Source organism: Larimichthys crocea, chromosome I (genome assembly GCF_000972845.2).
Source record: "Larimichthys crocea isolate SSNF chromosome I, L_crocea_2.0, whole genome shotgun sequence".
Taxonomy (NCBI): Eukaryota; Metazoa; Chordata; class Actinopteri; family Sciaenidae; genus Larimichthys; species Larimichthys crocea.
This window is the reverse complement of record NC_040011.1, coordinates 38,870,807-38,885,119: the sequence shown is the minus strand read 5'-3', so window position 1 is coordinate 38,885,119 and position 14,313 is coordinate 38,870,807. Positions and strand designations below refer to the sequence as shown.

Here is a 14,313-nt window from a genome sequence, read left to right as displayed (position 1 = left end):
TCATACCAAATCACAGTGTGGATTTTTCTAAAATGTTCATCATGGTCTTGGTGTCCTGATGTGGTATTTTGGAAGGAACTGTTTAACATTTTTATCTGGTCAATTGTTACAATTTGAAGCAAATCTGTGTAACAAATGGTATCAACCCAAAAATGGCTGCAACAACTTTCAGTCACAAAGCTCAGCCCTGATGCACACTAAACGTTCAATATATAAAAGGGTGCCTTAACAAAACACAATGTTAACCACAAAGTTATGACTAGACACACAGCGCTGAGCTTAATCTTAAATTTATCTTTTCAGCTTTAGGATGATGTATAAAACTTTCATCCATCCATCCATCAGGGTCATGGAGGTCTACAGCATATCTAAGCTGACTTACGGTGAGAGGCAGGGTACACCATGGACAAAATATGTATACGACTTCTATGTGTTATATGAGAAAATGTGAGAGAAAATGTGTTTATTATGTATTTAAAACTTATTAAATATAATAATTAATTTAATATAATGTATGATTCATATGATTCTTTGAGTTCATCCATGATTTCAAAATGCTTTTCCCAGTGATAGTTTATTTTATGAATAACTCTGTGCAATTCATTTTTAGTTCCCAGCTATTGTCCCTAAACCCTAAAACAGCTTTTATTCTTTATCCCTGAGATCTGTGTATCTATCCTACATATTCATGAATAAAATTTTAAAAAAATGAAAACTTGTGAACAAAAAAAAAGAAAAGCACAAAAGCATTTTTGACATTCTGAATAGGATTTGCTGTTCACAATTCTCACCCTGTGCCTTCTATGCAATAATGAGCACATTATGATCCAAACTGGTCGGCAGTAAGAAAGAACTACTTTGTTATTAAGTCCACTGAGTGGGAGGGCCCGTCTTGTATATATGCCAGTAGAAATCATGTTTTCTTCATCCAAGTCAACAGAGCGGATATTTTTGCCTCATTGCGCTGTTTTCACTACTCAGTCACCAGTCACTCCTCGTGGGACTGAAGACAAGGTAAAGAACTTGTGCGTCTACTGAATAAAACTACCAACAGCAGGTCCGATTCAAATTTCTGACCTCTGCTTTAACTTGCATTTGTGAATTTTAATGCTGGACAACAATGTTTATCTGTATCACTGCAATTGAGGCGATTCTTTAAATGCACAGTAACGGTCATAAATGACACATTAATGAACCTTAAGTAAGCCTTACTGTGATCCAGATCAACCACTCTGACCATAAAGCTGCACATCACGTGCCTAGTAGCTGTTATTTAGTTAAGCATTACTCCATTATCCCTCTGGAAACGGTATCTCAACCTGTGAGATCTGCAAGATAGGAAGCTTGAGTTTTAAGTCTGGTCAAAGGTACTTCGACCGTCATGGGCTGCCTTGCCACTCGCCTCCTGCCTGCTGAAGTAGATGCCAGGAGGGATTAGGTGAACCGAAATCCCCTGATGGGAGATGAGAAGGCGAAAGCTCCCTCTCAAAGAGCAAGTGTGCAGCCTGCTGCATGCATAAGCCATGAAAGCTGCTTTGTCCTCCTGTTTCATTAACTCACAGGGGCCATTAGTCTGGCAGGCTCACACCTCCAAGTAAAGATGGGGAAAACTCCAACATAGCTGCAGTGATAAGGTCACAGGCTTGTTTCTAAGTAACACATGGATGTAAACAAACTTTTCCAGCATATAGTTTTGGAGTTTCTTTCTGTGAAGGACAAAATCCAAAGTCATTGACGAATGTGTGCCTTAAAGGCTCGGATTATCTTGAAGGCATAATCGTGAAAAGATTATCAAAGCCACCGCGCTCACTATTATTACATACATGTGTTACTCACAGGAAGAATCGCCTTTTCACTATTTCTGTACATTAGAAAAAAAGCAAACTAATGTAACAGAGTCCATGTTTAATTTCATTAGTGCTTAGTTAATCTACTTCTTGTATTTTTATTAATCTCTGCTGCGTCAGAAATGAGATGAATAACCAAATTACTTCTGGGCCGGGAGCTAAAAACTATAAAATGAGTTGAAGAAGAAAACTGTTCAGCAGATAAAAAACAAACTTAAAAATGTCTTTCTATGTACATCATGTTAACACAGTTTTCCAGTATCGCTGTTGAGACAAGGGACACTTTGCATGTACAACACACAGACTAGTGTGGAGAGTTAAAGGTCTCATCTGAGTGTTTTAAAAAAATGTTTCATTTGATTTCAACAGTGATTGTTCACCACGTAGCCCTGCATGAAGCTCAGGGGAGGGATTATCTCTGACATGATACAGCTCTGGTGAGGTGAGAATACACTTTTTGCAAATTGAAGAATAATTGTTTTACTGTCAGGGGAGGGGAGGAAATCAAATTATAAATGAATCTCCTGTATTCCTCATAAATGTTCAAGGAAGTAATTGTGTAAGTAACTGAAGGTTGAGTAAAGTACAGTCCTTGAGCAGGGCGTTGTTTTTGTGCTGTGGGCGGCAATGAAAACTCCAGACATCAGCACTATCATATCAGGGGGGTGATAAAGAAGGGCACGTATAAAAGAATAATGTAATTTACTGGAATGACGGTCACTTTTAATTGTCTCCTCTAAGCACACCTGTGAGGCAGGGAATCACACAGAAGAGGTGAGTGAATTGAGTGTTCTTGTTTTTCTTAATGCAAATGAAGTTAAATATTAATAAAGCATGTCATTTCAGTTATTAAACTAAATGATATTAAACTAAATGTTTCAGTCTGGATGATTTATAGGTTTTCTTTGATGCATTCTCTTTAGTGTTTTAAAGTCAAGACTTTCTTTTTGCCAATTTAAGGACACTGTTGGACTAGAAATAGACTTTTAGACTGAAGACAGTGCTCTACTGTGGGACTGACCTGACAATTATTCACAAGTTCACTGATCCGCCCTTTCTTCTCCACTCCTCTCCTGTCGCCTCACTCTTTCTTCCACTTACTCCCTCTTTTTCATTAACATCAAACTGCACTCCTACCTTCTCACATCTTTCCATCCTCAACCAAACCCTTAGAAACATGGTGAGCAACGCGGTGAAGTCCTTTCTGGTGAGCCTGTCTCGGAGGAAACCCCTGGAGCCTGAGGGGGAAGAGTCCACATTTAACAGATGCTTGACCACTCTGGACCTGGTGGCTCTGGGTGTGGGTAGCACTCTTGGGGCTGGGGTCTACGTTCTGTCTGGAGAGGTGGCCAGAGACACTGCCGGACCCAGCATCATCATCTCCTTCTTCATCGCCGCTTTGGCATCCATATTCGCCGGACTGTGTTATGCAGAGTTTGGGTCCCGGGTTCCTAAAACAGGCTCAGCATACCTTTACAGCTATGTGACTGTTGGAGAGCTACTGGCTTTTATCACTGGGTGGAATCTGTTACTCTCCTATATCATAGGCAAGTGTGATACACAGGATTTCAATCTGTTATGTCTATTATTCAGTAAGTCCTCTTATGATAGTTGTTCGGCTGAATTAAAATCATCTGAAAATTTGTATGCCAAAAAAAATATATATTTCTGTCTTAGTATCAATCTCAGGCTCGACCATGTGATTTCTATCCTTCGATATATTTGTTCATTTTCTACTTGTGCAACATGTTTGGCTCACTGAAACCCATAAATGATCAATCATCAACATGAGCTGCGTGGTCTTTCACCTGCTGTAGAAGTGATTCTTGCTTCTTTTGACAGTTAAAGTTTAGTTTTTCTCATGAATAATCTTTTTTTTTACACCACTTCATTGCTTCCATGTTGATAATCCCATAAACCAGGACTGTGGTTAAAATAACTGAGTCATAAAGTGTTAAAGAGGCCCAGAAGGAAACATCATATTCAGTGTTTTCTGTTTATGACTACAGTTAAGTGGTGACTCAGACTGATTCGTTTATTGCATCTTTTTTGTCACTATCTGCTCAGGCACATCCAGTGTTGCACTTGCATGGAGTGGGACATTTGACGACCTCATAGGCGGCCACATATCGACATACTTTGAAAAACATGCAGCCATCGGCCTCCCTGGCCTGGCACCTTACCCAGATGTCTTTGCAGCTGTTCTCATCTTGCTACTGTCAGGTAAAGTGATGAGACTGGTGTCAGTATGGTGACAACAATCACACATACAAGAAATTAACGTTCACCATGTTTTCCGTGAAGGTGTCCTGGCATTCGGGGTGAAAGAATCAACAACAATCAACAAGATCTTCACAGCAATCAACATCCTGGTGCTGCTGTTTGTAGCTATTTCTGGATTCATCAAGGGGGATATCTCCAACTGGGAAATCAGTGAAGAGTCTCTGATAAACGCCACTGCAGAACACTTGTAAGGTCAAAGAGTGATGTAATCCTGACTATGTTACACAAATACAGTAGCATTGCTCTCCTGGTTATCTTAATGTAAATAACAACAAAAAAATGCTCTTTCCCCGCTGCAGAAACTTGACCTCTACTGAAAATGTGGAAAGTTTGTATGGGGTGGGTGGATTTTTCCCCTATGGCTTTAGTGGAACCCTGGCCGGAGCGGCAACATGTTTCTACGCATTTGTTGGATTTGACTGCATCGCTACAACAGGTGAGACGACAAGTTCTCCCTTTATTAATGTCAGTGTAATTACTTTCCTTTACTTATTAAAAAAATAGATTAAATACACATCATGCTGTGAAAGGTGCAGTGAAGAAGCAGAAATATTAGACTATAAATAAAGATTTGAATATTTTTTGGTCTATTAATGTTGAAATGTGATTAAATTGCAATGTTTTTAGACGGTACAGTTCCTAAAATGCGATTAAATTGCAATGTTTTTAGACGGTACAGTTCCTAAAATGCAAATGCAGCATTCAAAATCTTAGCACTTTCTTGAGATTTACCTGAGACTTTGACCACATCTTTTGGTCTTCATCAGCAGAAAGAGTTTGCTCAGTTGTCATGGAGTTTCATAACTAGGAAAGAACTGATGAAGGTCATGACATGTGGTTAAAAGGTCCATAAATTTTATAGCTGAGGGAGCCTCCATGCACTTAGAATTGTGTTGATGCAACAATCTTTAGGTCTCTACACCTTTAACACTTAGTACATACTGCTTTATTACTTGATAGGAGCAGCAAATGTTAATTCTTCTTATCCTTGTGAATATTATACATCATTACTGCTATGTCTTCAATGACTGATGTCCCTCCTTTTGTATCATGTAACCTAAACAAGTGATGTAATAAATCCTCATAGGTGAGGAGGTGAAGAACCCCCAGAAGTCTGTCCCTGTGGGCATTGTGGCCTCCTTACTCATCTGTTTCCTGGCTTACTTTGCCGTGTCTGCTGCTCTCACCCTGATGATGCCCTACTACATGCTCAGTGAAAAAAGCCCTTTGCCAGTGGCCTTTGAATATGTCGGCTGGGGTCCCGCCAAATACGTAGTGGCCGTGGGATCGCTGTGTGCCCTGTCCACCAGGTATGAAATGACTGACTAAATACACTGTGTGTCACTAGACAAAAACTGATGGCGGGTTATAAAATGCTAAAATTGGTACAGACATTCATGGTTCCCAGAGGTTGAATGACTTTAGGGATCTCTTGACTTTTCGGTTTGTGTTTTTGGTGAACCTATTGGATATATAATTTTATAAATGTATAATATTCATAATTTTTGAATGTTAACAGATTTCATCAGCTTGTAGCCTGCGTCAAATCTCTGATGTGTCTAAATAAGGTCATTTATCATTGGCTCAAAACAATACACCATGCTTGTTTAGGCTAGCCTAAGTTACACTGTGAGTCACTTCAGGTCAAACGCGGCGCCTTCTACAGAGAAACAGTCGGTCTGAAACAAAATAAAGCTAATCTTGTCCTTAGCCACAGAGTTCAGCCTTATCAAGGCAGCATTGTCGGTCTAAAGAGTAGATACCGAGTTTAACTTAGTGCTTAGAAAGAGGCACAGGCAGTGACCTGTGGCCTCCTTTACGTTTACCAGTGACCACTGAGTGACATGGGGAGCGCTATACCATTTCAACTTTCATGTGAAGAAGCCCTTCTTTCGCATTTATTACCTCAGTCACTTTCTGGAAATGCTTTACACAAGCATGAAAAAATCTGTAGAGACCTGACGGGGATTTAGTTTTATGAAACAAACACAAAGAAAATGCTGTTTATCTTCTTTTCCCGTACTGGTAAGACTTTTCCAGATTTTCAGAATTGCTGATTATGTTGTATTTTTACTTTAAAAAGCCAGATGTAAGAGACATAAGAGAGAAATGTTAAAATACAAGGACAGGTGGATGAGTCTAAATGAAATTGCCACTGGAAAGAAAAATGTTACACAAAGCCATCACATGTCTCAGTGGAACAGCTTGCTTAATTTTTTAATTTCAACTGTACTTTAGTGAAATACCAGAGTACTCTGCAGCAAGATTTATTCTATGTTTCTTGTAGAACGGAAGTGTCGACTCAATGCAAAAAGAGACAGTGTTGTTGTGACATTGATGAAAAAATGTATTGTTAATCATATGATGTTGTCAGCCTGGACATTCACAACAAAATGCGTCATGGTCAGAAGTTTTGTTATCTCAGATTAAACTGATACTAATTATGCTTCTGTTGGGGATTCACAAGTGTAGCTTGTATCACCAGTGTGGCGAAGTTTTCTTTGTCTGAAAAGGTGAACTAAGACAGGATACATATTATACAAAATGTATATAAAACAAGGAATGCTGTGTGTCAAGTAGGAGAGACCTACAGTGATATCAAGAAACAAATGAATAATCACAAATCTCAGTTTGGCATCAAGGTCACACAAGTCGACTTTTTTTCTCTAAAAGCTATGATGTGACTTTAATTAAACAGGAAAGAGTCTTATATGAATAAAATAAACCACTTGTATCCACTTGAGAGAGAAGGTCAGCAAAGAAAGTTTGCTGAAGGACTGACAAATCAGCATAGAGATGTTGTAGAGAACTTTTACTCTGTCTCTCCAGCCTGCTGGGTTCAATGTTCCCAATGCCCCGAGTTCTGTTCGCCATGGCAAGAGACGGCCTGCTTTTCCATCCGCTGACCAAAGTCACCGCCAAGGGCAGTCCTGCTATAGCTACCATATCATCTGGATTTGTAGCAGGTACAGATGTTCCAGCTGTTCATCCGCTTTTGTGCATGCGTAGCGATGTTTGTGCACTTGAAGTAACTCTAACCTGTTTGTCATGTTAAGCCATCATGGCTCTGCTGTTTGACCTGGAGGCGTTGGTGGAAATGATGTCCATCGGCACTCTGTTTGCTTACACACTGGTGGCCATATGCATCTTAATACTGAGGTAATTCTTTTCTTAGTTTCTTCTACTAAAATGATTTAATGCTGTGCAAAGATCAATTCATGTTACACACATTTATAATTTGTTTGTTTTTTTGCAATCCAGGTACCAAGTGGGCCAGTCTGAAGACACAGACAAACAGATCATAGAGTCAAAGAGCAAGTTTGCCATCCTGAAGCCTCCATCATCTCCCACTGCATCCACCTCCAAAACAGTCACAATCCTGACTATAATCTCTGGTACTTTGAAGCACTTTTATTGTTCCTCATGCACTTCAGTGCCTTTTCTTTCTCTTTCTTGTCTTTCTGGTCCATGAACTGATCTCTCTCTTTCACCTTTTTATTTTTCTTCAGTTGCGTGTCTGGTTGCACTGTGTGTCACCTTGACCCAAGCCCTCGATGCTCTGGCCCGCGTGGAAGCATGGAGCATAGTGATCGTCTGCATCCTCGTCCTCGTCGTGGTTGTCAACACTTTGCTCATCTGGAGGCAACCGCAAAATGCCACCAAGGCATCTTTCATGGTGAGAATATTTTAGATGACTCCAACATTTTGTGTTTTAATAAATAACAACTGGAAAATCCTTTCACGTCCCATATTTTCTCCGATCACAGGTGCCTTTACTCCCTGCTTTGCCTTTAGTGAGTACGCTCATCAACGTCTACCTGATGGTCCAGTTAGGTGCAGACACATGGTTACGATACGCTGTCTGGATGGCAGTGGGTAAGAACATATTTCTGCTTGAAAGGTTTAGAGGCCTTTTATCAAGTTAGCTGCTGAACTGTAATGATCCCCACCTTCTCTCTCCAGGGTTACTCATCTATTTCATCTACGGTATACGTAACAGCGTTCAGAGGAAGCGTCTCAGGGTCGGCAGGGTGCAGATTGAAACTGTCAGCTGCAAATCAGACAATGACATCATTAAAGAAGAGAAATTCTGAGACGTTACAGCAGATAACCTCTTTAAGTCTGTAACTACTGTTTTACATGCACTGCTGGTCTGTTTCCTGCGGTGTTCAGTATCTGACAGGTGTACAGTGTTGACTTTTTATTCCACATTTACACTTTATTACATGTTTTTGGAGCTTGTAATGAATCTAAATATTGTCACTGCCAACACTGAAATGACACCTGACCTGATATGTTTGGACCTGTACTGTATGTGTGTCGTATACGTGCTGTGTCCTGGAGCCACTAAATCTACTGTCAAAGTAGTTTACACCTTCAAAAGGAAAAAAGGCTCAAACTGTTTTTGGTTGACTATTATCATTTAATAATTGTGATTATGAATAACAAGAGAATTGTTTTGTTTTTACTACTAAAAGTTAGGCTGCACAGAAGTATGCACAATGTAGATATCCTATTTTTTCCCTCTTAGCCTATTTTAAGATTCACTCTATTAATTGTTTATTGTGTAAATACAGAAACTGTACATGTTTTCTAATGATATATTGTAAATGTATATTCCTTAATTAAAAAGAAAGAAAGAAAGAATCCAGTTTTCAAGTCGACTACAAAGTAAAGTTCATTTTCTGCGGGGCATGTTGATAAAAGAAATAGCCCACTTCTAATCTTGGATAAAGACCTAGAGACTGGCTCACTACCCGGAGTTCACTGAGAACAAAAGGACCTTTCATAGCAGCTTACCTGTGTCATGTTCAAAAAAAAAAATCATGGCTTAGCGAGCTACTCAAAAGGAACGGTTTTCCTAGTCTCACTGGGTGCAGCTATGGATTTAATCAAATGTGCAGAACCTTGATTTTAGAGGGTTTTATAGTCTGCACATCAGATTATTGCGGTTAAAAAAAGGTTTAGGTTGATGGATTTTAACACTAAAATCTTGTTTTTACAGAATAGTGGGATGCTGTCAGTGTTTAAAAGGGATGCCTTTTACACAATATGATAAATAGTTGTAAAAAGGAGAAAAGTCTTTTCCTAAAAGATGTTACTTTTTTATGTTGATTTGGTGCATTTTATACAAGTCTAAAGCCTGTGATATGTTTAAAATGTGGAAAGACAATCAGCAGGGCACAAGGTTTATTGGGCACCAAATGTTTTTAATAACCTGGCCACAGTTTTTCGTCTGGGCTGTGTGGCGTGTTTTGTGGAGACTCATGCTGCTAGCACACTGCCAGTCCAGCAGCTAAGCAAACAGGCGGTGCGATTCCACATGGAGGGGCCTCTCGTTCTGGACCCTCATTGGTCCGGACAGGCTTGAAAGCCTCCATTGAGCCAGTCAGGAGGAATTTGGGGTGCTAATGCCACTCTCAGGAGGAGGAATTTGTGTGATTCTGGTAAACAGCTGACCTCAAGCTCTGCCCTCCTCCTCCTCTTTTCTCACTCCTTCCCTCCTTTTGGTTTCTGCAGTATGTTCTCTGTGTTGAACTGCATGAACTAACAATCCAAAGACCACTTTGATATCCCACTGATCAGTCATGCCTTTGGTGAACTTGTTTGGGTCAAAGTGGAAGCTGCTGCTAAGCGCTCTCCTTATTTGTGCTGTAATCTTTGATTTAGGTAAGTGACTTTATTCACTTGCTGATCATTTCTGTGACCATGTGTTCCTAGAATTACTAAGAAGGGCAGATTTCTGTCAGCCTAATGCATGCCATGGCTTACCATAACACACTATTAAGATAGTAATCACTTATTACTCTTTTTTTTTAATCAATAAACATTTGTCTGTGTCTATATTTGTGAACTACTGATGCATCATGTGCTCTGTACACTGTGTGTCAAAAAGACGCACAAGAACAGAGGACCACTCCGGGGAGGACATCCAAACCAAGCAAACCCAAACTTGGGAAAACAACAAATAAAGGGCCCAGAGCTGTAACAGCCAAACCGAAAATCAAAACCACACCTGCAGCACCAGCACAGACCGTCCTCACACAGGTATTTCATCTACTACACAAAATCTTTGTTAGTATTTTTGCAATTTGGCGCCCTCAGGTTCAGAGTGCGCTGTCATAAATATGGGCAGCTGTACACATGCATTTGTTAAGATTCCATGACTCATGATCAAAAACTAGCAAGTCGACAACTTTGCTTACAGACAAACACCAAGCAGAGTCAACAACACAAGACACAGCAGCCAACGACTAAATGTCATCTTCATGCTTGGCCAACTCTTTTCTCTTCTTAGCATCCTCCGTCAACATCACCTTTGGGCTTTTCTGCCTCTGTCATTGTGTCCAAAGAGGCTGTTAACCCCGGTTACATTGCCCGCTTGTTCAGCTTTGGTTCTGGCACGACATTGGCTCCGTTCCCTGCCAGCATTTGCCAACCCCTGGGCCTCAAACCTCCTCTTTCTAATGGTCCAAGAATCCCTGTGGTAGTGCTCTGAGCTCACAGTCCGAGCAGCACGGCATCTACAGTTCACAGCAGTTTACTTTACTGTCCAGCAGTCAATAACCCAGAGTTAAGGCAAAGATCATCAGATTGATTGATTGTACCCAGAGAGCAAAGTTACAGAACAGGCCACAGAGTGCGATTAACACCCTTCACCTGGTCACACATCGATGTGGAATCAAAATAATTTAAAAGCTTTTATTTTGTGGTAGAACGGTTACACAATTTTGTCTTAAAGGAACTGTGAGCTGTGATATTTGTTTTAATTAACTGTTTGATTCTGTATCTGGCACGTAAAGGTGTTAAACAGAGGGAAGTTTAAGAAGGTGGGCGAGACCATAAGTGTGCAGTCAGGAGACACTCTGGAGCTGAGGTGCAGGGGCAAACCTGTGCGGTGGAGCGTCCCCTCGTACCTGGAGGAGGATGATGATGGAAGACTCAGGTATGTCACATGGTTGATAAATGGAAAGATATAATCTGTTATCTGGCATTTTGTTTGACTTCATCCTGTTTTGGCTCTGCAGGACTGTCCAACAGGAGCGATACGGCGTTCTCACATTGGTCAACTCTACTGGTGCAGACACAGGGGAGTACACCTGTTACCCTATGTACTGTGAAGACACAGACTGCAGGAAGGACTATGATAAAGCTGTCAAAGTCTTTGTCTTCTTTCCAGGTGCAATGAATAAAGTTTATTGATGCTTACACATGCACTTCTCTGATCTGCAGGCCTGTGCTTTATTTCACCACCAGCCTACATTCGCATATTATCTTATCTTATCATCAAACTGCCATATCTTCTCTTTGTACCAATCAGACCCACATGAACTATTTGTTCCTTCGTCTGAGTACTACGAGGTGATTCAGCTGAGAACCAACTGGCCGACGGTCCTCCCCTGCCAGGTGACGTCACCTGAGGCTAAAGTAACTCTGCACCGCGAGTTTCCACCAGTGGAGGTGGCAGTGGACGGGACAGAGATCTCCTTTAACGTCAAGAAAGGCTTCACCATTCATCGCCCCCGGCCATATCATGCTGGAGCTTTGTATTGTGTAGCCAGTCTGGGCAACCTGAGGCAGAGCTCCACAAAGTACATGCTCATCTATGTTAACTGTGAGTGCTGCCACTGAGGCGTCCATTATCTTAATCACAAATAAATTTGTCAGGAGTTGTTGCTGAAGCCTCTCCCAACAGAGAAATGCTATATATTAGTAGACAAACCAACACAGGGCTGACAAATGTGTGTATCTGTAAGATCATTCCACCTAACTTGAATGCAGAAAAAGTACTTTTTAACACAAAAACAATTCTGATTAAAACTACAAAACTAAAAAATAACTTCAACTACTTCCACTATTTATACACAATTTACTGTTGGAATGAACTATTTTCAGTGCTTGAACTGAATCACCTTCAACTCCTTTTCAACTTTTACTTCAGCTGATCTCTTCACTCTTCACGTGTTTACGCTCAAACTGACACTTCAACTTGATCCAGCACTTCCAACGTCTTTCCGTGTTTGTATTTGGACTGCAAGTTGAACAGCAACTTTAGCTGCTTCAGTATTTTGTCATGCCTGTTCTAGTCTCAGTTCTCAATGATAAAAAATACTCTTATTGCTAGAAATTAGAAGTAACTCTTGCCATTGAGTAGCTTTTTTTTTTTTTTACACACTTGTACATAAAGCAGTGCGACTATAGTACTTTGTGTACATGCTGACTGCAGACAGAATTCGTCACAGACACAGTTTCACAGTTTCATTATGCTGACTAATGTACGTAATAAGTCACCATTCAATCATTGTTTGCTCACTTACATAACTAATTTCCATCCTTTTGTCATCAGACCCCATGGCTCCTCCTTCTCCAGTGATCCAGGCCTCGTCAAGTTCGCTGGCCGCGGGGGAAAATCTGCGTGTCAGCTGTTCTGTGGTTGGAGAACAGAACGTGGTCGTAGAGTTCACCTGGGAATACCCAGGACAACAGGTGAACTACAACTTTACATCTTTTTACTTTACAGTCATTCCTTACAATCATTTATGACTTTGATAATGTTAAAACATCATGTATTTATTCAGTAATGAACCTTTTTTCATACATAAAAATAAAAATCTTGAAATTCCAGGTTGTTTGTGAGACAAATTAAGTAAAGGGTTTGTGTAATTGATGAACATCCTCTGACATTATAGCTTACTTTGCCTTTCCAGCTAGTTTGTTATTATTTAAGAGACATCCAAACTATGGACTACAGAGCATCCAGGCTTAAAACTACTTATCAATGACTTATTAACATTTACGCTGCAGATTAAAGACATAGTATGTATTTATTTCCAAACTGAACAAAGCCTCTGTACTGGTTGCAGATTGGGAGGCCTCTGTACACACAAGAGAACATCAGTCCAGTGGGTGGAGGAGCAGCTCGACAGCAGTCTCAGTCTATCCTCCTGGTGGATGAGATAAGGGACGTGGACCAGGGAACGTACACCTGCACCGCCCAGAACCTGCAAGGAGCCACATCAGTGTCCACAACAGTTAAAGTGGTCTCCAAGGTCAAACCTAAGAAACCATAAACTGGTTGAGAGTGAGAGAAAGGGAGGCGGGGGCGGTATTTAACAGTATTAAACAGTATTTTATCAGTCACATATGACTACATAATCACAGTTTTCTCCTCCTGTTGCTATCAGTAATGGAGACACACTGCAGTGTTACAATGATAAGAGAGATTTTGTTCTGTAGATGAATGTATGTATAAATTGTTTTCATGTACACACATTGTTATTTTGTCTTTTTCTACTAATGTCTTACTATACATGATGCAGCCAAAGATGAAGACACTGAAAATACAAATAAAATTAAATAAACAGTCATGATATTATCATTATTATTAAGCAGGTGGTGGTGACTATGTATTTATGGTGTCCGTAAAGATGGATCATAGCAGCTGTAATATGACTTATGTATTAGGTTTTATAGATGTTGATCATTTTAACATTTATTTATAATGTTCATAATTATTTTTCATCAATTCTTTCAACTCATCATTTTGACATTTTATGTTGGCATCGGTCATTTTACCACAACCCCATCAAACATGACACGGACACTGAGCAAATGACAACAGCCTTAAACATTTATAAACACTACTTCATGTTCATAACAGGTGTCTGTCTTATCTGCACCCCTTCAAATTAAGTGGTTTCCTTTTTCACTGTTTTGTGAATTAACGTGTAATTAAAAATAATACAGGAACCGTACAGATACATCATTTCATTTAGAGGGATACAGTAGACTAAATAGTTGTATTGCTTGACATATGGGGCGTCTATTGACCTCCCACCTCCGACCCTCTGGGTACCGTATGCTCATCAAGTACAGAGCACACTCACAACTCACTACACAGAGCAGCTTCCTCATATGTATATGTATGTATGTCTTTAGAAATATGCACCATATGAGTCCAATATGTAAATGTTGGCACAGAGTTCCTCTGCAAGACAGACTGACAGCATAATAATAATAATAATAATAATATAATAAGAATATATAATAATCACTAATAATGAATGCTTTATATTATAATAGCACCCTTCAAGACACAGTTACAAAGTGCTTTACAATAAAACAGAACACAATAATAATAAGTTTAAAACAATAAATCAAGAATAAATTGTGACATAAAAAG

At 39.9% G+C, this 14,313-nt stretch overlaps 2 protein-coding genes across 4 annotated transcripts; both read left to right on the top strand.

The window, feature by feature from the left end:
• Window positions 1-924: 924 nt before the first annotated feature.
• Window positions 925-8,807, top strand: LOC104924245 (cationic amino acid transporter 2). Of its 3 annotated transcripts, none has more exons than XM_027284150.1 (14): window positions 925-1,014; window positions 2,217-2,289; window positions 2,589-2,621; window positions 3,021-3,394; window positions 3,915-4,070; window positions 4,152-4,317; window positions 4,430-4,566; window positions 5,218-5,440; window positions 6,960-7,096; window positions 7,187-7,289; window positions 7,392-7,525; window positions 7,640-7,806; window positions 7,898-8,006; window positions 8,094-8,807. In XM_027284150.1, exons 4-14 carry the CDS (start codon window positions 3,025-3,027, stop codon window positions 8,222-8,224), a joined length of 1,833 nt encoding a protein of 610 aa, XP_027139951.1. In that variant the 5' UTR covers window positions 925-1,014; window positions 2,217-2,289; window positions 2,589-2,621; window positions 3,021-3,024; the 3' UTR covers window positions 8,225-8,807. The 3 variants fall into 3 exon arrangements, with proteins under 3 accessions (XP_027139951.1, XP_019123967.1, XP_027139955.1); XM_019268422.2 differs by having other exon boundaries at window positions 957-1,014; window positions 2,235-2,289; XM_027284154.1 differs by having other exon boundaries at window positions 1,008-1,025.
• Window positions 8,808-9,325: 518 nt separating this feature from the next.
• On the top strand, window positions 9,326-13,487 carry LOC104924206 (platelet-derived growth factor receptor-like protein). The gene is made up of 7 exons (XM_010737472.3): window positions 9,326-9,800; window positions 10,027-10,178; window positions 10,934-11,076; window positions 11,159-11,310; window positions 11,452-11,745; window positions 12,478-12,617; window positions 12,995-13,487. Exons 1-7 carry the CDS (start codon window positions 9,719-9,721, stop codon window positions 13,199-13,201), a joined length of 1,170 nt encoding a protein of 389 aa, XP_010735774.3. The 5' UTR covers window positions 9,326-9,718; the 3' UTR covers window positions 13,202-13,487.
• Window positions 13,488-14,313: the final 826 nt, after the last annotated feature.

Coding starts and splice junctions, on each gene's coding strand:
- LOC104924245 (XM_027284150.1), top strand. CDS start 3,025: ATGGTGAGCAACGCGGTGAAGTCCTTTCTGGTGAGCCTGTCTCGGAGG. Junction 7,807..7,897: donor CCACCAAGGCATCTTTCATG/GTGAGAATATTT, acceptor CTCCGATCACAG/GTGCCTTTACTCCCTGCTTT. Junction 8,007..8,093: donor CGCTGTCTGGATGGCAGTGG/GTAAGAACATAT, acceptor TTCTCTCTCCAG/GGTTACTCATCTATTTCATC.
- LOC104924206 (XM_010737472.3), top strand. CDS start 9,719: ATGCCTTTGGTGAACTTGTTTGGGTCAAAGTGGAAGCTGCTGCTAAGC. Junction 10,179..10,933: donor CACAGACCGTCCTCACACAG/GTATTTCATCTA, acceptor TGGCACGTAAAG/GTGTTAAACAGAGGGAAGTT. Junction 12,618..12,994: donor GGGAATACCCAGGACAACAG/GTGAACTACAAC, acceptor TACTGGTTGCAG/ATTGGGAGGCCTCTGTACAC.